Source organism: Hemicordylus capensis, chromosome 17, assembly GCF_027244095.1.
Source record: "Hemicordylus capensis ecotype Gifberg chromosome 17, rHemCap1.1.pri, whole genome shotgun sequence".
Lineage (NCBI taxonomy): Eukaryota > Metazoa > Chordata > Lepidosauria > Squamata > Cordylidae > Hemicordylus > Hemicordylus capensis.
Genome location: NC_069673.1, coordinates 15,371,547 through 15,391,258, shown reverse-complemented (window position 1 = coordinate 15,391,258; position 19,712 = coordinate 15,371,547). Strand labels below are relative to the sequence as shown.

Genomic DNA, 19,712 nt, shown 5'->3' with positions numbered 1-19,712 from the left:
GCAGTTTCCTTGGTTCCTATGTTACTTTCCCGATGCTATATAAATAACAATTAAAAAAATAATCAGATCATCAGAATTTCCCTGCTAGATCAAACCAAGGAAGGTTAATCTAACCCAGTATCACGTTCCCAACAGCAGGTAGCCAAAGGAATTCTGGGAAATCCACACGTCAGGCATGACTACAAGAGGAATTTCCTGCTATTTGTCCCCGGCATCTTGCAGTCAGGTATACTGCCCTGGTTCGCAGAGGTTCCACTTTGCTACCAACAATACATATAGACCTGTCCTCCGTGAATTCATCCAGTCCTTTTTAAAGACATCTAAGCTACAAGGCATCACACAGGAGTGAAATTGGCCGCTTAATTATGGGCCTCGCACGTGCCAACCATCTCTGCCCACGAAGTCAGCGGTTGTTGTGCCCCCAAACACCACCCCCTGCGGACTACAATGGCTGGTCCCCTTCCAGCAGCAAACAAGTGGGGGGGGGGGACTGTTTAGCAAGGCTTCTGAGGCTTTGTCGTTTTGTGTTTTGGTAACAGCATTTAGAGATTTCTCTTTAGGCTGAAGCAAACTCCACATCCCCCAAGACCTGCTGCAATGATTTGCCCACAAGCCTTCCACACTCCAGTTCGGGTTGCACTTTCTGGCTCTGCAGCCTTTCTGATAAGCGGTGTCCACCCTGCCCTCCCTCGCAACATTTCAAGGATGCCACCCAAGGAACATTTGGTCAGTGCTTCAAAAGAAAAGGCGTGCCGGACTGGACCCCATCTGAACACCGCCCCACAGAAAATTCCACAAGCCGTTTATTGATTTACAGAGAGGGGAACGTTTTTTTCGGGTCCGGCAGGGGTGGGTGTGGGTGGGGCAGGGGGACAGGAAAGAAACCCAGCAGATGTGGCAGGGAGAGAGACGCAACTCCGTGGCCAGATCTGAAGAGAGCCTCCCTGCTGACTTTAAAAGGAAGGTGGGGGGGTGGAATCTAGAAATGGACCTCCCCAACGACACTTCTCAATGTAACATGCCCAGGAGACGTTTCACCCAGGGCTTTCAGCTCCCATCTCCTCCAGAACGGAGGGGGTGCGTTCACAGATCGGCCAGATTGACCCCCAAGTCTCTGCGAGCACTTCACACACGATTCAGGTTTTTAATCGTGCGTTGGAGTGTGGCCCGATTTATATCCGGGGTTAAAAAAAAAGTTCACTTTTTGTGTTGGTTTTTGGGAGCCACTTCGAACTCGCAGTAAAGCCTCGCAGAAAACCTGCGGTGAAGCCTGCCGTCTGAAAATGCTCCTGGTGGCTTGTTTTGACTGCATAAACCTAGAGACCGAGGCTCATGCTGGATGTGATTAAACGGGGATGTGTCAGCACAGCCAACATTCCCCTGGCCCTTCTCCTTTTCACGGCCTGCTGCTTGCAAGAGGCAGAGGAATGTTGTCAAGCTACGTGTCCAAGGGATGCAAGCCACTGGCCGCCCGCTAAGCTCCTAGTCCTCAAGCTGCTGAATTCCACTTGCTAACTACATGTAGTCTTCTGTTCACCGCGAGCCAGGCAGGAAACATGAGGTGTGTGTATGGATAAGCAGCCAGCTGCCAGGACCCGGAGAGGGAATAGGGAGGCGATGGGTTTCATGAACAACTGCAGGATGCGAGACAGGCTGGGGGGGGGGGCGGGGCGGGGAAGAGTTTTGGCCAGTGGGCTCATCAACTTTCCCGTGCAGCTTGGCTCACTGGCTAGAGCTGCCTGAAGCCACAGCCTCACCAGGCACTTGTCTGGGGGTGGTGGTGGTGAACCTTCCCCCTCTGTAGGGGACCAGGTGAAAGGACCGTTTGTCCATCCAAAAGGAGAGATGATGATCTCAGCACAGGTTGGGCTTGCTGGCCAGGCCGTGGGGCCCCAGGAAGATGCTTCTCTTGCTATCAGCCAAGACGAGTGAGCATGTAGTATTTCGGCCAAGGTCTTTCTCCTCACTCCCACCCCTTTGTTTCGGGATGTACACGTCCCAAGAGTGTCCAGGTCCCGGAAGGCCTTTCAGCCCGGAGACTGAGTGTCCGTGGCGGGCTCCAGCCTCTCCGCGGCGTCTTCCAATTCCTCCTGGAGCTCGGCGAACGACGGGCGCTTGAACGCCTCCACCTGGGGGGAGACAGGTGTGGAAAGAAACAGAAGGCAGTCAAGGGCGGGGAAGCTTCCTCCACTCTAAGAGACCGACGGGAGTCCCTGGGGCGAAAACCAGCACTCCGCTTCGCTCAGGATTGTCTAGTCCGACCGGCAGCAGCCATCTAGGGTTTCCGGCAGGTGTCTTTCTGGAGATGCTGCCAGGGATTGAACCTGGAGCCTTCTGCATAGCTCCACCATTGAGCTATGGAGGCCTGTGAAGCTTCCTTCATCCATCTAGCTCAGTATCATCTACACTGACTGGCAGCAGCAAGAAATAGAACACCGAGGAGGTACACGGCTCAATTCACATTCTCAGGCTCAAAAATGAAATTTGAGAAGAGGAGAAGAGAGAAAGGAAAGATGCATGGAGGAGTTCTTGGTTCCGAACCACGAGGACTCTTCTTATACTCTGAGTAGGAGAGAAAGGACAAACCTATCCTATCTCTCCTGCTCTCCTAGATCACAACCAAGCTCTCTTCTACGAACCTGTCTTTTAAAGCCATCTAAGGCCATCATATGGGGTGGTATAGAAATGTGCCAAATAAATAAATAAAATAATAATAACGGTAGTGGTCATCACCACATCTTGTGGCAGTGAGTTCCACAGATTAAATCCTGCATGATGTGGGGGAAGGTCATTTCTTTTCCCTGCCCAGAAATCTACCCCACCTGTCAATTTCATGAGATGCTTGAAATCATTTAACAAATCCTTACTCGACAGCAGCTGGCAGCCAAATCCAAAACTTGCTTTGGACATCCGCTGATCATTTCCTGGAAGGCCGCTACGTCCAAGCCATAATCCTGACGAGGAACAGATGAGGAAAATGGATTCAGCAACATTTCGGTTTTCGCAGCCACTTCTTGGCTCCGCTCAGAGCTGCCCCCCAAGTGAGTGCAGATCAGGAGCTCCCAACCTTAGCTCCCCAGATAGTGTGGGATTACAACTCCCATCAACCCCCACTGCAATTGCAGGGGGTGATGGGAGCTGCAGTCCAACAATAGCTGGAGACTCACGGCTGGGAACCCCTGTGGCAGACTATTGATGCTTGCACTCTGCGCTAAACCCCATATCTTCTACCCACTCCCCAGAGATCACTTAAATGAACACTCCACACACTCCAGAGACTTTGTGCATTTTGCACATCTCTGCATGCGCTTCTGCACAGCCCCTGAGCCCTCTGTGGGTGCTCCATGGTACCACAGATTAGCTGCAGCACTGGTGCCTGCAAGCCGCACTTTCCAGGGCAGCAAACCATAAGAACGTCAGAACAGCCCCGCTGGGTCAGGCCTGAGAAGGCCCATCGAGGCCAGCCTCCTGTTCCCCACGGTGGCCCACCAGATGCCTCTGGGGAGCCCACAGGCAAAAGAAGGAAGGGCATGCCGCCCTCGCTCCTGCCGCTGGGATTCGGAGGCCCCCCACCTCAGCGGCTGGAGGTGGCCTCTAGCCAGCAGGACTAAACGCCACCGACAGCCCTGCCCTCTGCGAACGCGTCTAAGCCCCACACAAGAGAGAGTGACCTGGGTCCGGGGCAGCACCTCTGGGTCAGCCGGGATCCTGCCTAGGATTTCGCACAGGACGATGCCGAAGGAGAAGACGTCCACCTGTCGGAAGGAGCCGGCGTTAGCGGGGAGAGAGGCCGGGCTTTGGCAGAAGAGACTCCGTGGAGAAGGATCGGAAGGAGAGAGCAGCCATTCCGGCTCACAATACAGCAGGAGTCCCCAGAGGGACGTGCAGCCGGGAAACCTGTCACCCCACACGCCCGGCCTCCGCCCCTGTTGTCCCCGGCCTGCACCTGCTGGCTGCGAAAAAAGAGTCAGGCGGGGGGGGGGACCACCCCGGGGGATGAGCGGGACCCAAGCTCAGAGCCAGGCCTGGTGGAGAGCCCTCCCCAAAGCTCTCTGGCCTCTGCCCGGCTCCTCCTCGCCAACCTCTTCCCTGCAGGGGTGCATCCCTTTGGCAGCAGCTGGGGCATTTCCCAGAAGGAGCCTCCGTTCCTTTCGAATATCGATGCCGCGCCATCTCGTGCCCAAAGCACCTCCGGGCGGCTTGCAGGCAAAGAACGTTAGCCAAACCAAGTTAGCCAAACACAGCAGCAGAACGGAAGCAGCAGCTGCACCAAACGCAGGCAGAAAGGGCGGTGGGGTGTGTGGGGCGGGGAGAGGGGTCAGTGGTGGAAAATCGGGAGGAGCCACCGTAGGGAGGGGCGGCAGGTGACTTGGGGAGGGGCGCAGCAGAGGGGGGAGAGGAGCGGGGCCCTTCCCCACCTGAATCTGGAGCTCCCTCCTTGTGCGGAGAAGTGGGAGACAAATTAATCCAAAGATAGAAGGAAGGGAGAGGGAGAGATGTAGGGAAGGAAGAAAAAAACATACAGGGAGGAAAGGCTGGCCAGAAGGTACCTTCCTGTCGTAGGGTTCCCCCCGCAGCATCTCGGGGGCCATCCAGAAGGCAGACCCCACCAGGGAGAGCTTCCTCTCGGGGTCCTTGGTGGGCAGCTCCGCCACTTCCTTGGCCAGGCCAAAGTCCGTCACCAGGGCCTCCCGTCCCCTGGGGGTCACTCGGATCAGGCAGTTCTGAAATAAAGGCCGAGGCCGATTTTAGCCGGCGTGGGCCCTTTTCGCCCCGGCTGTTAAAAAAAGGATGAACTCTCAGGAGTCCTGCTGCCTCCCAACCATTGCGGGTCTGCGCAGAGCAGGATATCGCAACGGAGGTGGCAGCAGCATGAGAAAGGCACTCTGCATATGTCCAGAGACACTCTTGCTCCACATCAAGCTCTCTCTCTCCTTCGCACCTTCCCTTTGTTGGCTTTGGACAGCACACCGAAGGCAATCCAGACTAGAGAAGGGTTGGACATCTGTTGCAGAGGCGACTTTTTAAGGGTGCAGAAGCTCCGCTTTTATTGGAAGCGGCTTCCAAATCAGTGGGCCCCCATTTCTCCCCCTCCCTCGTGAAAGTTCTTCCCACCCATCCCCAAACCGGATTATTCATTCATTTGTGCAATAAATGGTGCATTGTGCGCCCAAAAGCCCTTCTTCCCTGCCCAGAATCTGCCCCGAATCACTTCCACTAGCCGACTCCTGAGTAACATGCTCCACCCCTGCTCTGGAACCCCCACCCCACCCCCCACCAGCTCTGCAGGGATTTCGAGATCTCCGAAGAGGCAGAGACGAGGGATGCGGCAGCCAAAATCCCATTAGTGCTAACGGCATTAACGAACATCTGCCTCTCCTCTAAGTGGCTTGGAAGTGACCCCGTTATTCAGCTTGCGGACTCTGCCCAGAAGAGGCAGGCGGGAGGGAAAACACGTCAGAGAACATCTCTCCTGATTAGTCGGCCTTTAGCGTTCTAAAGCAACGCAGTCCTGGAGGGGAAGTTGCCCTTGTGGGTCGGAGATGCAAACGCTCATGAACAGCAAACACAGGATGCTGGGCCGGGCCCCGATCGCGTTTCCCCACACAGTGGCCAATCGGAAGCCCACGAGCAGCAGGGTGTCTAGGCAGCAGCCACTCTCTGCGGCTTGCTCTTTAGCAACCGGCATTCAGTCTGCCTCTGAACATGGAGGCTCTATCTAGTCATCATGACTAATAGCTAGCTGGAGACCGCTCCTCCCCCATGAAATGGCCGAACCCTCGTTGGAGGCCATCTTGTGGCAAGGAGTTCCACAAACCCTTCCTGCATTGATGTGAAGACGTCCTTTTCTTTGGCTGGGTTGACTCAACGGGCACAATGGCATCACTGGGTGAACCCCAGTTCTGGTATTACGGCCGAAGCTTCTATCGGCTTTCTCTCCAGCGCCTGGGACTCAGAAGCACACTGCACCCCGGAGAGGGAAGAGATTCGGCTCAGCCTACCTTGGAGTTGAGGTCCCGGTGGTAGATATTCTTGGAATGCAAGTAGACCATCCCCCGGGTGATGTCCGAAGCCAGCTCTGCTTTCTCCTTCCAGCTGAGCGCCACGTCCTTGCAGGCCAGCAGCTCCTCCAGACACCCGCCACTCACATACTGGGGGCAGAAAACGAGGAGATGGCGCCCATCGTGAGGAGTTTAGGGTCCACTGGCTGATCTGCCTAGACGGACCAAAGTCTCCAGCTCCCGACCAAAGGGCTTTTTCTGCTTGCTGCTGAAGTGAAACTAGCTTGGGGGGAAAACCAGGAGTGGATTTTGATGGGGAAGGATCGGGAGCTCGGCTCTGGGTCAGCAAACAAGCTCCTGGGGTGAGCCCAGAGGCCCCTTGGGCCATAAACCCAGGGGTATGGCCACCTCACTCCAAGCCCTGGTTTTGCCCCTCGCTTTTGGCTGGAGGACCCAGAGCTGGGAGGGGAAACGAAAGTAGATCCCACAAGCCTGCCCACCCGATTCATAACTTTGTGGCTCCTGAAGGTACCATTTGAAAGTTTTTGCCATTCCAAAAGCTATCACACACACACACACACACACACACACACACACACACACACACGGGTCCTTTACCTCCAGAATTGGGTATAACTTGTCGTCCTTCACACAGATTCCAAGGTACCTTCACGGAGACAGAGAAGAAATGAGAGATCACAACCGGACCATCTGCCTTCCTAAAGACTCTCCTTTCCTCCTCTGGATGGAGCACATTTTAAAAACTGACGCGGCGACTATGCCACACCTCCTGTGCCTCCTGCACCTATGTGCTTTGGAAGAGGCCCATAATATTCTCAGGGGGCAAAAACACGGGTGCGAGGTGACTGGGGGTACTATTTTTAAGACAGGCAAGGTGTCTGTTACTTAGGTAAAGGCAAAGTGTGCTGTCGAGTCGGTGTCGACTCCTGGCGCCCACAGAGCCCTGTGGTTGTCTTTGGTAGAATCCAGGAGGGGTGTACCATTGCCATCTCCCACGCAGTATGAGGTGATGCCTTTCAGCATCTTCCTATATCGCTGCTGCCTGATATAGGTGTTTCCCTGCCTGCCCCAAATCTGTTTAGAAACTTCCAACTAAGGAGAGCCCACCACCGCATGAGGCAGAGTGTTTCACTGTCAGCCATGTCGCGGCTGGATTACTGCAATGCGCTCTGTGTGGGGCTGCCCTTGAAGAGTATTCAAAAACTTCCATTGGTGCAGAATGCAGCTGCCAGGATTCTCCCTGGAACTGCTTGCTCGGAGCATATTACACCTATTTCGAAAGAGCTGCACTGGCTGCCAATTTGTTTCTGGATCCAATTCAAGGTGCTGATTATGATCTTTAAAAGCCCTTCACAGTTTGGAGGGCCTGAAGGCCTGCCTGCTCCCAAGGTTTCCTGCTTGCCCAAAAAGATTGTTGGGGGGGGGGCTTGGCTCCATGTGCCGACGGTGAGAGAGGCTAAATTGTCCCGCACGCAGGATGGGGTCTTCTCTGTTGTGGCCCCCAGACTCTGGAATGCTCTCCCCGTGGATGTTCGCTCTGTGACGTCTGTGGTTGCTTTTAAGAAACAATGAAAGACCTTTGGATTTGTTCCGGCTTTTACCCAGACACGACGCCCTTCCACAGAGACTCACCTGACGATGTTGGGGTGGGAGAGCTTCTGCAGCAGGCTGATCTCTCGCACAATCCCCTCCTGGTCCGCATCGTTCTTGTAAATCTTCACCACCATGGGTTTGCCTCCGGCACTCGGAGCAACCTGTGAGTCCCGTGAGAAGAAGAGCATGACTCCCACCACCTTAGAAATGCACCCAGAGAAAAACCCCATGGGGCAATCCCCACCTCCGCCTCTGAATTTGTTGGTAAATGAATTCCATTAACCCATTCACAAGGTCATGCTCTTCCAGAGGTCTCTGTAAGATTATTTTGGGCATTTTTTCTATCTAGAAGAGGACCCAACATGAAACCTTTGAATCTGGTTGTAAATATTAAGATTATACCAGCAAGAATGTGTCTTTATGTTAAAAAAAAACCCCATGATTTAAATCTAGTCTTACTGACTAGTGATTTAAATCGATTTGATTTAAATCAAATCCACCCTGCCTCTGACGAATTAAGAGTCACCCACAGGAAACTAAACTGAGATTCTTCCCGCAATGAAAAGGAGCGGGGTTTTCACTTCTTTCATAGGAACACAGGAACACTGCCTAATACTAAACCAGACCAACATCGGTCCCTTTGACTCAGGACCATCTACACTGACTGGCAGCGTCTCCTCCAAGGTTGCAGGCAGGCGTCTCTCCCAGCCCTACCTGGAGATGCTGCCAGGGACTGAACCAGGGATCTTCTGCGTGCAAAGCAGGGGCTCTTACTGAGCTACATCCCTGTAGTCTATACATATAATATTTTAACAGGCCATTCAGCCATCAAGCTCAGGATTGTCTACACTGACTGGCAGCATTTTTGGGGGAACTTCAGGCTGGAGTCTTTCCCAGTCCTAACTGAAGATGCATGCAAAGCAGATGCTTCCCGCCTGAGCTCCGTCCACTAGGGGTGGATCTCTTACCATGCTTACACGTCGTCACCCATCCAAGTGCAAACCAGGACAGACCCTGCTTAGCCAAGGGGGCAATCCCTGCTCGCTACTGTCTGCAGGAGTGATTCTGGCACAAGACCAGCAATTTCAGGCCACTGGGGCGTTACCAACGATTATGGAAGGCTTGCATGTTTACGTGGAGTCTTTAGGTGCTAATAACGTTTGCAGACCACCGGAGAACCTTTCACGCTGCCCTCCACCGTTGCGGCCCGAGGGTCCCTATCCCACCGGTCTCTCCAACAGCCCCACTCGAGGCTGCTCAAGGTCGCTTGCAAAGATCACGGGTGGCCGGCTGGACTTGGAAGAGAAGAGGCTCCAGATTATTCTAGGGAGAGGATTGGAGAATATTCTTCTCCACTGGGCACCAACCAGCTCCTTCCCGTTCTCTGTGCAACAGCTTCACACAGCGTTGGAGCTCAACAAACACCAGAAGAGCCGGGCATGGAAATGCCCAAAGGACACCCTCTCCTTGAGGTCTCCTTGCACACCCAGGCAGGTCGACAGCCAGGAAAATCAACTGGCACAAGCAGGGCCGTTCTAGCGACTCCTCCTCCGCGCTACCCGGAAAAACGGGGGCTTTTGCTTCAACCTTCCACTGCGGGCACTTGCTCAAAACAGTAACGGAAAATACTTGGAACCGAATCAAAGGAACGGCACAGAAGGTGTGGGCTGCGGTGGTGCCCTGCTGGAGACCCCGAATGTGTGCAGGAGGACGCTGCGTAAAAGCAGATCAAAGACACACCAATGCAAAGCGCAGGCAGGCTGTGGCTGCTTGCTTTGCCTGGGGTGTGTGGGAGGGGGAGATGTGGGGCACAAAAGCTTCTCCAAGGTTGCAGGCAGGGATCTCTCCCAGCCCTCTCTTGGAGATGCCGCCAGGGAGGGAACTTGGGACCTTCTGCATGCAAGCAGGCAGATGTTCCTCCCAGATCGGCCCCATTATCCCCTCAAGGGAATATCTTACCGTGCTCACACATGTCTCCAATTCAAATGCAAACCCAGGGGGACCCTGCTTAGCAAAGGAGACAATTCATGCTCCCTCCCACAAGACCCTCCTGGATTCTCCCAAAGACAACCACAGGGCTCTCTGTGGTCACTGGGAGTCGACATCGACTTCACCTTTACCACAAACCCTCCAGCCTCAGAAGGGGATGTCAATTCCCCCTCTGCGGAAAGACAGCAAAAGGGGGAAATATGCCGGTTCTCTCCCGCCACCCCAGCCCGCCTCTCTTTCCCATCTCTGCCTCTGCCATCTCCTTGACGTTGATCCCTAGATTGTAACCCCCTCGGGGCAGGCTCCTCTCCTCTCATTCTTTGAGAAGCACTGCGGGCATAGGTGGCATTATATCAACACATCATGCTTTTAATAAAGAAGAGGCAGGATTGGTCTATTAAGTTTCCAGTAATTGCGAAAGACAAAGCATCTAGCTTTATTGAAATGTGGGCAACATGCCATTTCTAACCTGGATGAACAGCCCTGGAAAGAAACTGGAGTGGGTGAGTCAGCAGACAGCCCCGTTCGGAGTGCCGTCCCTTCCCCGTCTCTCTCGTGTCCCTCGCCCTGGCTTTGTCTTCCCTCCCGGCTTCAAAACATGATGGATGCTTGCAGCCCGGCTGCCTGAGCTCCATAAAACACACATTAGGCGGCTTCTGTGGGCGCAATTGCTCGGCAACCTTTGCCAACGGGAGCAGAGCGGGATGAGACAGGGCCACCCTGTGCCCTCCCGGCATCAGCCTCCGTCTCCGGGTGACTCCCGAAAGCACGATGATGGCTTGCTAGCGTGAGATGTGTTGGGGAAAACACTGGCGGGGGGTGGGGGATATCCAGGGGGAGCGGCAGTCGGAGTGGGGGACCCAGTGGACGGGGTTCATCATGGCTTCTTTGGGGTTCAGGGTGGAAATGCAGTGCCCAGTCCTGGGGGCCAATTCCCTCCCTCCCCGTCTGCTTTCAGGGCGGGCAGGCAGGCCCCATGGTGGTGGCCTTTGCTATTTCTCAAGCAGGGAGGGGGGCACTTTGGCCAAAAAGAAACTGTCCCCACTGTGCCGACCTCCGCCCAGGGCTGTGCTTGTCTCTGGGCTGGCAGGGCCCTTTCTTAAGGGCTCCAGGAGGAAATTATCCCTGGGAAGGACTACCCCTCCCAACACGCCTTCCAGGATGGTGCGGGGGGGGGGGCTCAAGAGGGCTCCGTTGCCCTGAAAGAAGCCACGCCTTGGCCCTGGGCACAGCACACAGCCCTGCATGCTGGGAACGGTAGTCTCTGCATGCTGCCTTGGGGGACAACGACCGTGCAGCGTATTCCGCTTTGGCCGGCCCAGCAAACAGTCCATGGGTGGGGGCTGTACAGTGAAGGACACATGCTGGGACTGCCCTTTGGGGGTCTCCGGCACCCAGAGGATAACCATGCAACGCTCCTCCACTCTCCTCAACAGCCCTTTCCGGCTGCCGCCTGGGAAAGCAATCCTCCCACCCCGGCCAGCTCAAGCCAGACACCATCAGGAATTTAATCAATCCAGCCTCAAGGTTAATGAAGGAAAAGGTTAACGAAGGAGCTGCTTCCTGCTCAGTGGGACGTGTAGCCTTGTTTGATGAGGCTCATTACGCTGCTGAAGCACCAGAGTCCAGACACACACGGGCAGGAAGGGGGGGGCATGTGGGCGCTGGAGCAAATCGGTGGGACCAGGGCTTTGTCGCACATTCTCTGCAGCAACTTCTGAGAAGAGACCTAGCTGGGGATTCTCTCTTTCCACGTACCCAGGAGAGAATGCTTCTTCTCGGAAGAGGCATCTGCACTCTTGCTCCCGTACTAGCATTTTCACACATATGCCAAGTGCATCGATTGATTAATCCACTAAGAATTCCTTCACTGGACAGCCCTTTGGATCAGACGATGAACCTACCAAAACTGTCCAAGCAAAGACAAAACCCAGTTCATGGCTAACAGAGGCCTCACACTCCGCCTCCAATGCATGCCTCTTTGCGACCAAAACGGTTTGCCTTTTCAGGGCATTTCAGGCCCTGCCCCTGCTGTCAGCCTACACTGTGCTGAGGCCCGCTAGAAACACCAAGAAAGAAAGAGAGGGGAAATCAAACACATCGCCATGGCTCTCTGCGAGAGGAAGAAGGAGTAGGCAGAGATGTGTAGGTGGAGATGACAGAACCAGCTCGCGACTGCCAGGAAGGAAAGAATGCGCCACACATTCAGAGCTGCCAAATGGAGGAGAAGACACACCATTTTTACAGCTGATCTCCCCTCACCTCGCTTGGAACTCTAACCTTTGTCTTGGCTCAGTCAAAAAACCAAATGTCTATCTTAAGTGATTTTCAAGGGTAGAGAACTCGGGAACATGGGAAGCTGCCCTATACTGAGTCAGCCCCTGGGTCCATCTAGCTCAGTATTGTCTTCACAGACTGGCAGCGGCTTCTCCAAGGTTGCAGGCAGGAGTCTCTCCCAGCCCTATCTTGGAGACGCTGCCAGGGAGGGAACCTGGGACCTTCTGCTCTTTCCAGAGCGGCTCCATCCCCTGAGGGAAATCTCTTGCAGTGCTCACACTTCTAGTCTCCCATTCATATGCAACCAGGGAGGACCCTGCTTAGCTAAGGGGACAAGTCATGCTGGCTACCACCAGACCCACTCTCCACCCCACAACCAGTAAAGCTTAAAGCCAATTTCACAGCTGTTGTATTGTGTTAGTGCCCAGGCAAGAAACTCTGGGAAGTGCCATTGAACAATGCGCTATGGATCGAACAGAAATCAGGAAGCGTACGAAGCGAAAATCCCTAGAGACCTCTGGGGAAAGCCGCAACCTTCAAACTGGTTTCAAACCAGTTTAGATTGGTAGCCAAGAGGTGCCACAAGACATCAGCCAGTCCAGAGAGGATTAGGAATGGAGTTTGCCCTTCTTGTGTTGAACATGGTCTCCAGGACCACCATGAGCTGCCAGTTTAGGATTCACCGTTAGGGTTGCCAGCCCTCCAGAATTAGACTAGAGCCTCCAGGAATCTGCATCCAGTCCCAGGTAACTGCTGAATGCAATCCTGTAGCAGTTCATGACTTGATTTTCGGGGGGGGGGAGATTGAGGGAGGGGGGAATATCCAAGGATATCTCCCTCGACATCCTAAACAGTTTTGGGAATCGAGGGACACAGATTTAAGAGCTGCCTCTCACTCTGACCGGCCGCACCTGATCACCATACCTTGTACACCTTGGAGAAGAAGCCGCTGCCGATCAATTCCGCATCAAAGTTCTCCCAGAATTCCAGCTTCCGGACGGCCATGCGCAGCCTCTGCCAGCGGTGATCCTGGCAATAGGCATCTGGGGTCTCCCCGTAGAACGGAGTGGGGCTGGACAGCTCTGGGGAGACTAGACCCATCTCGCACATCGTAGAAACAGGCACTGCAGAGGGAGAGGGGAAATTGCTGGTACATCCAGAACTCCACTGGCTAAAACCCTTAGCTTCCAGACACAAGCGTGGCAATCGCAATCTTTACGAGTCTAAATGGTGGATCTAAAAGGTCACTGCATCCCATAAGAACTTGCTCAGGTGCAGACTGTGGAGATCTAGAGGTCTACTCTGGTCACCCCTGCCTTGCAAAAAGAGGTGACGGGGCCTTCTTGGTTGTGACACCTCACCTATGGAACTTATGTCCACTTTCCGTTCACCTGCCACTGAGCAAAGGCTCGTATTGAGGCTCCTTTGGGTTTTATTTAAATGTTTTTAATTTTTCAGTCTTTTGATTTCATGATAACAGAATGAGGGATTTCAAGCCCGCCGCTGAAGACAGACACACCAGCAGCAGATACTTTTGCAGTATTAATAATGCAAAGGGATCTCAGACTTGCAAAAGAAAGACGAGATGAGTATATATAACTCGATCTGTACATTAGCATGCAGCAGTTTGGAAAGCAACTAGCATGGAACAAAACTGATAGGGGTCTTTATGAAGATGAAGAAGAAGAAGAAGAAGAAGAAGAAGAAGAAGAAGAAGAAGAAGGAATACTACTTCTACCACCACCACCACAAATATTTGTATACTGCTTTTCAACAAAGAAGTTCTCAAAGCAGTTTGCATAGAAAAAGGAAATGCAAAGTTTCTTTTGAAGCTTTGCAAAGTTTCTCCCTGAATTGAGATGTGTGAAGAACGCAAACCATCTCTCTAGAAAATTATCAGTATTGCTCAGGTTTGACGCCACTTGCAGCTGCATTGATATTTTACCCACTATCAAACATCTCCTACATCAGTGGCTTGATAGTGGGGGAAATATTGGCGGGGATCGGTGGGTGTTGGAATACTGGGAAATAAGATCTCTAACAAAAGTAGCTTCCATCACAGCTGGCAACCCTAGGAACACTCCCTCCATGAGCTCAGGGGAAGATGCATGCTTCTCCCCTTTACTTCACCCTCACGACAACCCTGTGAGGAAGGAAGAGCAGCCAGCTCCCAGGTTGGGCCTGGGGTCTCCAGGAATCCACACCCATCTCCAAGTGACTCCTGAAAGCAAGCCTGGAAGTCTCAATGGCCGGACAGGTTTTGAAGGTTGCTGTCTTTAGGGAGTCGGTCCCAGAACTTCTGCCTGTTTGCCACAGCGGTGCAAAGGATTCTGGGGCATTTTAGGGTGTGCGTTTGGGTGTGCAAGAGCAATGCCAGGCTCCTCGGATGCCCGAAAAAAACGCTTCCCTAGAGCAGCATGTACAAGGGGCATGTACATGGGACATCAGTTCTCTTCCATCCTTCCGGGACATTTCTCAACATCTGCCATGACCTGTCGTCTTCTGGTTCACCATGACTGACCTCCGCATTGGAGAACCCCTGAGATACAGCCAGAAATCCACTGCTCAACCGCCTGCCGGCTCAGCGTTCCCCGCTAGACAAACGCACCCTCCCTCAGGTTCATGGCCTTTCCCACATTTTCATTCCCGCCCAGCCCCTCAATGGGCCCTTTGTACGGTGGGGAATTTGCACCACGCCCTCCCCAGGCCTGGAGACACCCCTCAACCCCAGCACAACGTGTAGGAATCGGTCTTTATGAGACGGGAGAGTCTTTGTCTTCTGCAGAGCGCAGACAGGCCGACCAGGGTGGGAGGACAGGCCTGCCGAAAAGGATGGGATTTATAGCACTACCCTGGGAGGAGAAACCACTCGCCCCCGCCTCCCTCTTTCAAACACTCATTGCCCATAAAACAGGGTATTTGTATGGGCAAGTTGGAGAATCCTCCGCAGTCTCTCAGGCCACACAGTACAGCACAGCAAGAATTCGCTCCTGCATCCAGAGGGTCAAAGACGAGTCTGGGCGCTTTCCAGATCACACGCTAACAACGGTGCCACTACGGTCCACTACGTGTGCTTCCGTACTGCCCGTGTTTCGACACCGCAGCCCCCGCGCTGACAACAAGGTGCCGTTCACATTTCCGATGCCCCCTTTCGGATTTGAGCCTTGCATGTTAGTCCTACAACACGACAGGTGGGTCACAAATAAATGGCTGCATTTCCCCGTGGTAGGAGGGTAGCACACGCTATTTACGTTTTCAAAAAAAGCCGAATGCCCAGCCCAAGCATTTTACTGCTGAACCGTGTGTGATCTGGAAAGCGCCCAGGAGAACTGGCCAGTCGCAGGCCAAACGGCCCGATGTGTCGAAATGGCTTGCTGAGTTGCAACTTCTGTCCAAGAAACTCTTTTAGTACTGGCAATGCTGCTTTCCCCACTCGGAAAGGGGCCCCTTTTACTGCAGCGGGATGGGCCGAAAAAATCCGGCCGGTGGCACTGAGCGGACACCACTTCTCAGGACCCCAAGAATACATATTTAAGTTGGATTTGGCATTGGGAGCGACCAACCTGGGACCCAATTAAGGCCTCACATGGTGCCCATGGAGAAGAGCAGGCTCACACCACTTTGCCCCTGGAAATCAGACAGACTCGACAAAAGGAAGACATGCACGGCAAACACAGGCTGCCGGGCTCAGGACCCTGGCTTCAGAACATTGAAATGGGCCTTTCTTAGGCACTGGCTCAGCTGCTGAGGATGTTAAAGGATGTTAACATCCTGCTGAGGATGTTAAGAAGCGACCATTCCAACCCCCCAGAAGTGTTTTTGTTTTCGTAAAAGAAAAAAAATCCAGCCAAGTGTTCAGCTGAATAACATGCAGAGGTGTGGCAGAAAGCGTGGGACTCACACATGCACGCATACACAGAGAGCACTGCCAGACTGGACACTGGGTGCAAAGCCCGTCCGCTCTGGAAAACCACGGCTGTTTAAAAGACACACACACAAGCGTCTAGGATCCAGGCACACAACGGCCAGCTTGAAAGTGTGCGGGAAGAGACTGGGGAGGGAATCGCACAAGCCAGGAGGAAGGGAGTCAAGCACTTTCCCCAGGCTCGAAGAAGGGGGATTCAGCCTTCCCCGCAGGACTTCCCCCTGCCCCACAGCCACAGAACCGATTCTCCTTCTGCCTAAAGAGCCACAAGCAGCAAATCCATACCCGATGCAGAAGGCTGCATTTCCCAGTGCAGGGTTTGAACAATTCCCCGGAGGATGTTTCTCTCTCCTTCCTGCTCCGTTGAAGGCGGCATCCGAAAGGGAAGGCAGAAGGGGCTCTGCCCAGGAAGGCTTCACTCCGAAGAGGTCCACCCGCGGCATCAGCTCTGTGCTGGTCCCATCCGCACGGAGCCGGCAGGGATGGGATCTGAGCCCAGCATCCCGTTGCAAATGCAGCAGGCGAGAGATTCCTCCCAGCTCGCAGCTTCCCTGCCCCTCCCCTCTGGCTTGCCGTGCGTGCGAGAAGAAAACACAGAGAGTCACCTGCAGGAGAAGCAGGCTTGAGAAGAGCATCCGGTTGTTGTCTCCAACACTTTCTCGGGAAGCAGCTGAGGAAACTGGGGGTGGTTGCTAGGAAACAGCACACATGTCGTGCCAGCCAGGGCCTTGCTGATGCTCGCAGGTTATAAAGCCGGGAAGGGAGCACAAAGGGCCATCGAGTCTAGTCCATGACCAGGAGGCAAAGTCACGCATGCACCACCTGTTTCTAACGCAGTTCAGATATGTGTGCGTGTGTGTGAGCATGCACGTGCACACACACACGAGAGATGCCGAGAAGGTGCCTAGCTGCAGGTAACTCACAAAAGCAAGCCAAGCTGCATGCTCCATGGAGAAGGCCAGAGAGAGAGAGAATATGTTCAGACAATCACACCAAGCAACAAGCCCCAGCTCTGCCTTCCATCTGCAGGCAGGGATCTGTCAGGGCAGCCGCAGCAAGAAGAGACTTGCAGGCAGAGTCCCCATCCCAGAAGCCTCGTGGGCTGGGCTGGGCTCTGTCAAGCAGGCAAAGCTGGGCTCCTGGTATTTATAGCAGACCCAGCCAATCCAGAAGTGTCCTGCTGGCAGCCAATCACAATCCTTCTGTGCCATATCGATCCAAATTGATCCTGAGGCCCATCCCCGGACTTTGTGGGTTCCAGTTCAAATCCCATCTCTCTTTCTCCCTACTTTAAATCACCGGCCAGTCTACCCGGGGAGAAAGGTCCCTCTCCATTTCCAGACCAGAGGGTCGGCAGTCACAGCACAAGCAGAACTGCATCCGGTCACCCCAAGGGAAATCTGGGGGGCACAGCCCCATGGGGGCCTGGGTGTTCAGCCTTTACAGTACGTATGTATTCAATCATCATACTTCTATCTCATATATACACACACATATATATCCCAAGGCGGGATACGTAATTTAAAATAAAATTTTTATTTCGTAAAATTGTTTTAATCATTTTATCCGGTTTGGTTACTTGTGTTTTAAAATTAACTGATTAAAATTAACTGATTAAAATTTTAAATCAGTTTAAAATTAACTGATTAATTAGATGTCTGCGAAAATAGGTGCATCTTGAGGGTCTTTTAAAAAGCAGTCAGAGGTGGAGCAGCTCTCATTGTGACAGGGAGTGCATTCCAGAGCCAGAGAGAAGGCCCGGTCCCGAGTCGCCGGTGGCAGCTGTAACCAGAGGACCTTCCCAAATGATCCGAATAGTGGGAGGGTTCATGATAGAGGAGGCCCTCCCTTCAATGCCCTGGTCCCAAGCTGATAAGGGCTTTGTCGCTAATCGCTAGTACTTGGGATTTTGCTCCGAAACATCTAAGTAGCCCGTGCTGTGCTTTTAAAGTCAGTGTTACTCTCTTTGGGTTAACCTGGAGACCAGCCTGGCTGCCACGTTCCGAACCAATTGTCATTTCTGGACGACATACAAAGCCAGCCCCACCCTGGTCAAGCCCCGTTCGCAATGGAGTGCAAGAAGAGCTTGGCGGACCACAGGAAGACTCAGCAACCAGGAAGCGGGGAACCCTCCCTGCCCCAGCCCAGAAGTCTCACTGCCAAAACCTGGCCCCACCCGGCTGCCGACATTCGCCAAAAAGTTGTTCTGCCCGTTTATTTTTAGCATTTGCACTCATAAATATAGGTTAACAGCAAAAAAAAAAAAAAATGTTTCCAAGGCACCACTTCTCTAGCCATACTTGAGTTTTGAACAGGACATTTGAGCAAGCAGGACTCAAGCTGCCGTCATTTGGACCAAGTAGGGTTCAAAATGCTGGATGCAAGCTTTTGAGTCACAATGAACACTTGTTGAACATAAGAACAGCCCTGCTGGATCAGGCCCAAGGAGGCCCATCTAGTCCAGCATCCTGTTTCACACAGTGGCCCACCAGTCATGCAAAGGTTCTCAGACTTGGGTCCTCAGATGTTGCCGGACTACAATTCCCATCATCCATGGCCACACTGGCCACAGCTCTCAGGCATACAGGAGGCTCGAACGTGGTGGTCCCTTGGTGGCTGCGGGAAAGGGACTCTATCTGTATCTTTTACATTCCAGGCAAGGCAGCTGAGGAAACAGGCTCAGGGGTTAAGCCCTAGAGAGTCGTGTTTCCAATTAAGCCCCCAGGATCCCTTTGTGCTCACCACTGAGGAGTGGCGGGTCCTATTCAACAAGAGGGTAGCCCCAGAAGTTAGCCACCACAACACCCAGGTGTTGCTAGCCAGAAACCCTGGAACAGGGCTGAAGCTTTCCCTGTGACCCACCTGCCTTCCATGATGGGATGGAGGAGAAGCTGGGTGTGTGAGCTGGGAGAGGTTTTTTGCCCCGGATCCCACGAGGGACGAAACTCAAGGGAGAAAGTGTAGCCCTAACCACTCATGGTTAGGCTGGGGGCCAGAGGCGATTGTGGCTTCTTAGGCAGCTGCTAGCACAGACCCTAAGCCCCCAGTCAAGCCTCCTCCTCTGTGGCTCTGTGATTGCTTATTCGGTTTATTTCTCTGTCCTGCCTTTTGATGTCAGAGCTGCTCTAGGAACAAGATACTTGGGGGGTGTGTGGAAAGGAGGGATACAAATACCTGGAACCAATTCAGATGCACCCTAGAATGTCCTCTTTTGCACCCACAACCTGCTCATTCGGGGGTTTCACGTCACCCCCGCCCCCATCTGCTGCCCTTCTCTCTCGAACCCTAAAGAATTCTGACTCTTTTGGGGTCACACTCTGCGCATAGGCAGCAGCGGCACTCCGTTCGGGTTACTTCACCTGTTGAAGGAGGCCTGAAAGCAAGTTCCGGGGAGCTTAGACGCCCCCGCCCCGCTCCTTCCTTCCTTCCTTCCGCCGTTGCCAGGGGTGGTCCCCCAGTTGTCTGGCTTCCCCATGCGCCTTCGAGAGACTTTTACGCGCGGGCCGCGGAGAGGGAGGGAGGAGGGAGGGACGCACTCACCTGCCCGGCGGGCCCTGGAGGCTGGAGCCGCTCCTGCCTGCCGCCTCTCAGCCTTCTCTTCCTCCTCCTCCTCCCTCCGCGCCCAGCTCTGCTTCTTGCCAGCCAAGGCAAGCCGTGCGTAAAGGCGCCACCACCGCCCGCGGCATCCGAAGACCTCGCCAAAGATGCGCTTGGCCGGCTGCAGCAGCGCGTTCTTCTCCTTGGCCAAGCCGGGTTGGAGAGCCCGCCGGAGAGGAAGGCGAGGAGGAGGCAGCCAGCCGGGCCAGTCGAGGCTAGCGCCGCCCTGTGGGCAACCGAAGCGCCGCGCCAGCCCGCGGGCGCCCCCCGGGGCCAGCGATGAAACCATCGGAGCCGATGCGCTCTTA

The 19,712-nt window shown here is 53.9% G+C and overlaps 1 protein-coding gene across 3 annotated transcripts; it reads right to left on the bottom strand.

The window, feature by feature from the left end:
- Window positions 1-785: 785 nt before the first annotated feature.
- LOC128338839 (dual specificity testis-specific protein kinase 1-like) lies at window positions 786-19,700 on the bottom strand. 3 transcript variants are annotated; one of them, XM_053281888.1, is made up of 9 exons: window positions 19,348-19,700; window positions 12,807-13,006; window positions 7,656-7,777; window positions 6,621-6,669; window positions 6,003-6,152; window positions 4,551-4,724; window positions 3,672-3,755; window positions 2,868-2,954; window positions 786-2,129 (listed from the first exon to the last, which is right to left on the bottom strand). In XM_053281888.1, the coding sequence occupies exons 1-9, from the start codon at window positions 19,691-19,693 to the stop codon at window positions 2,028-2,030; spliced, it is 1,314 nt and encodes a 437-aa protein (XP_053137863.1). In that variant the 5' UTR covers window positions 19,694-19,700; the 3' UTR covers window positions 786-2,027. The 3 variants fall into 3 exon arrangements, with proteins under 3 accessions (XP_053137863.1, XP_053137865.1, XP_053137864.1); XM_053281890.1 differs by lacking the exon at window positions 19,348-19,700 and adding an exon at window positions 19,167-19,258; XM_053281889.1 differs by lacking the exon at window positions 19,348-19,700 and adding an exon at window positions 16,093-16,444.
- Between the last annotated feature and the right edge of the window lie 12 nt (window positions 19,701-19,712).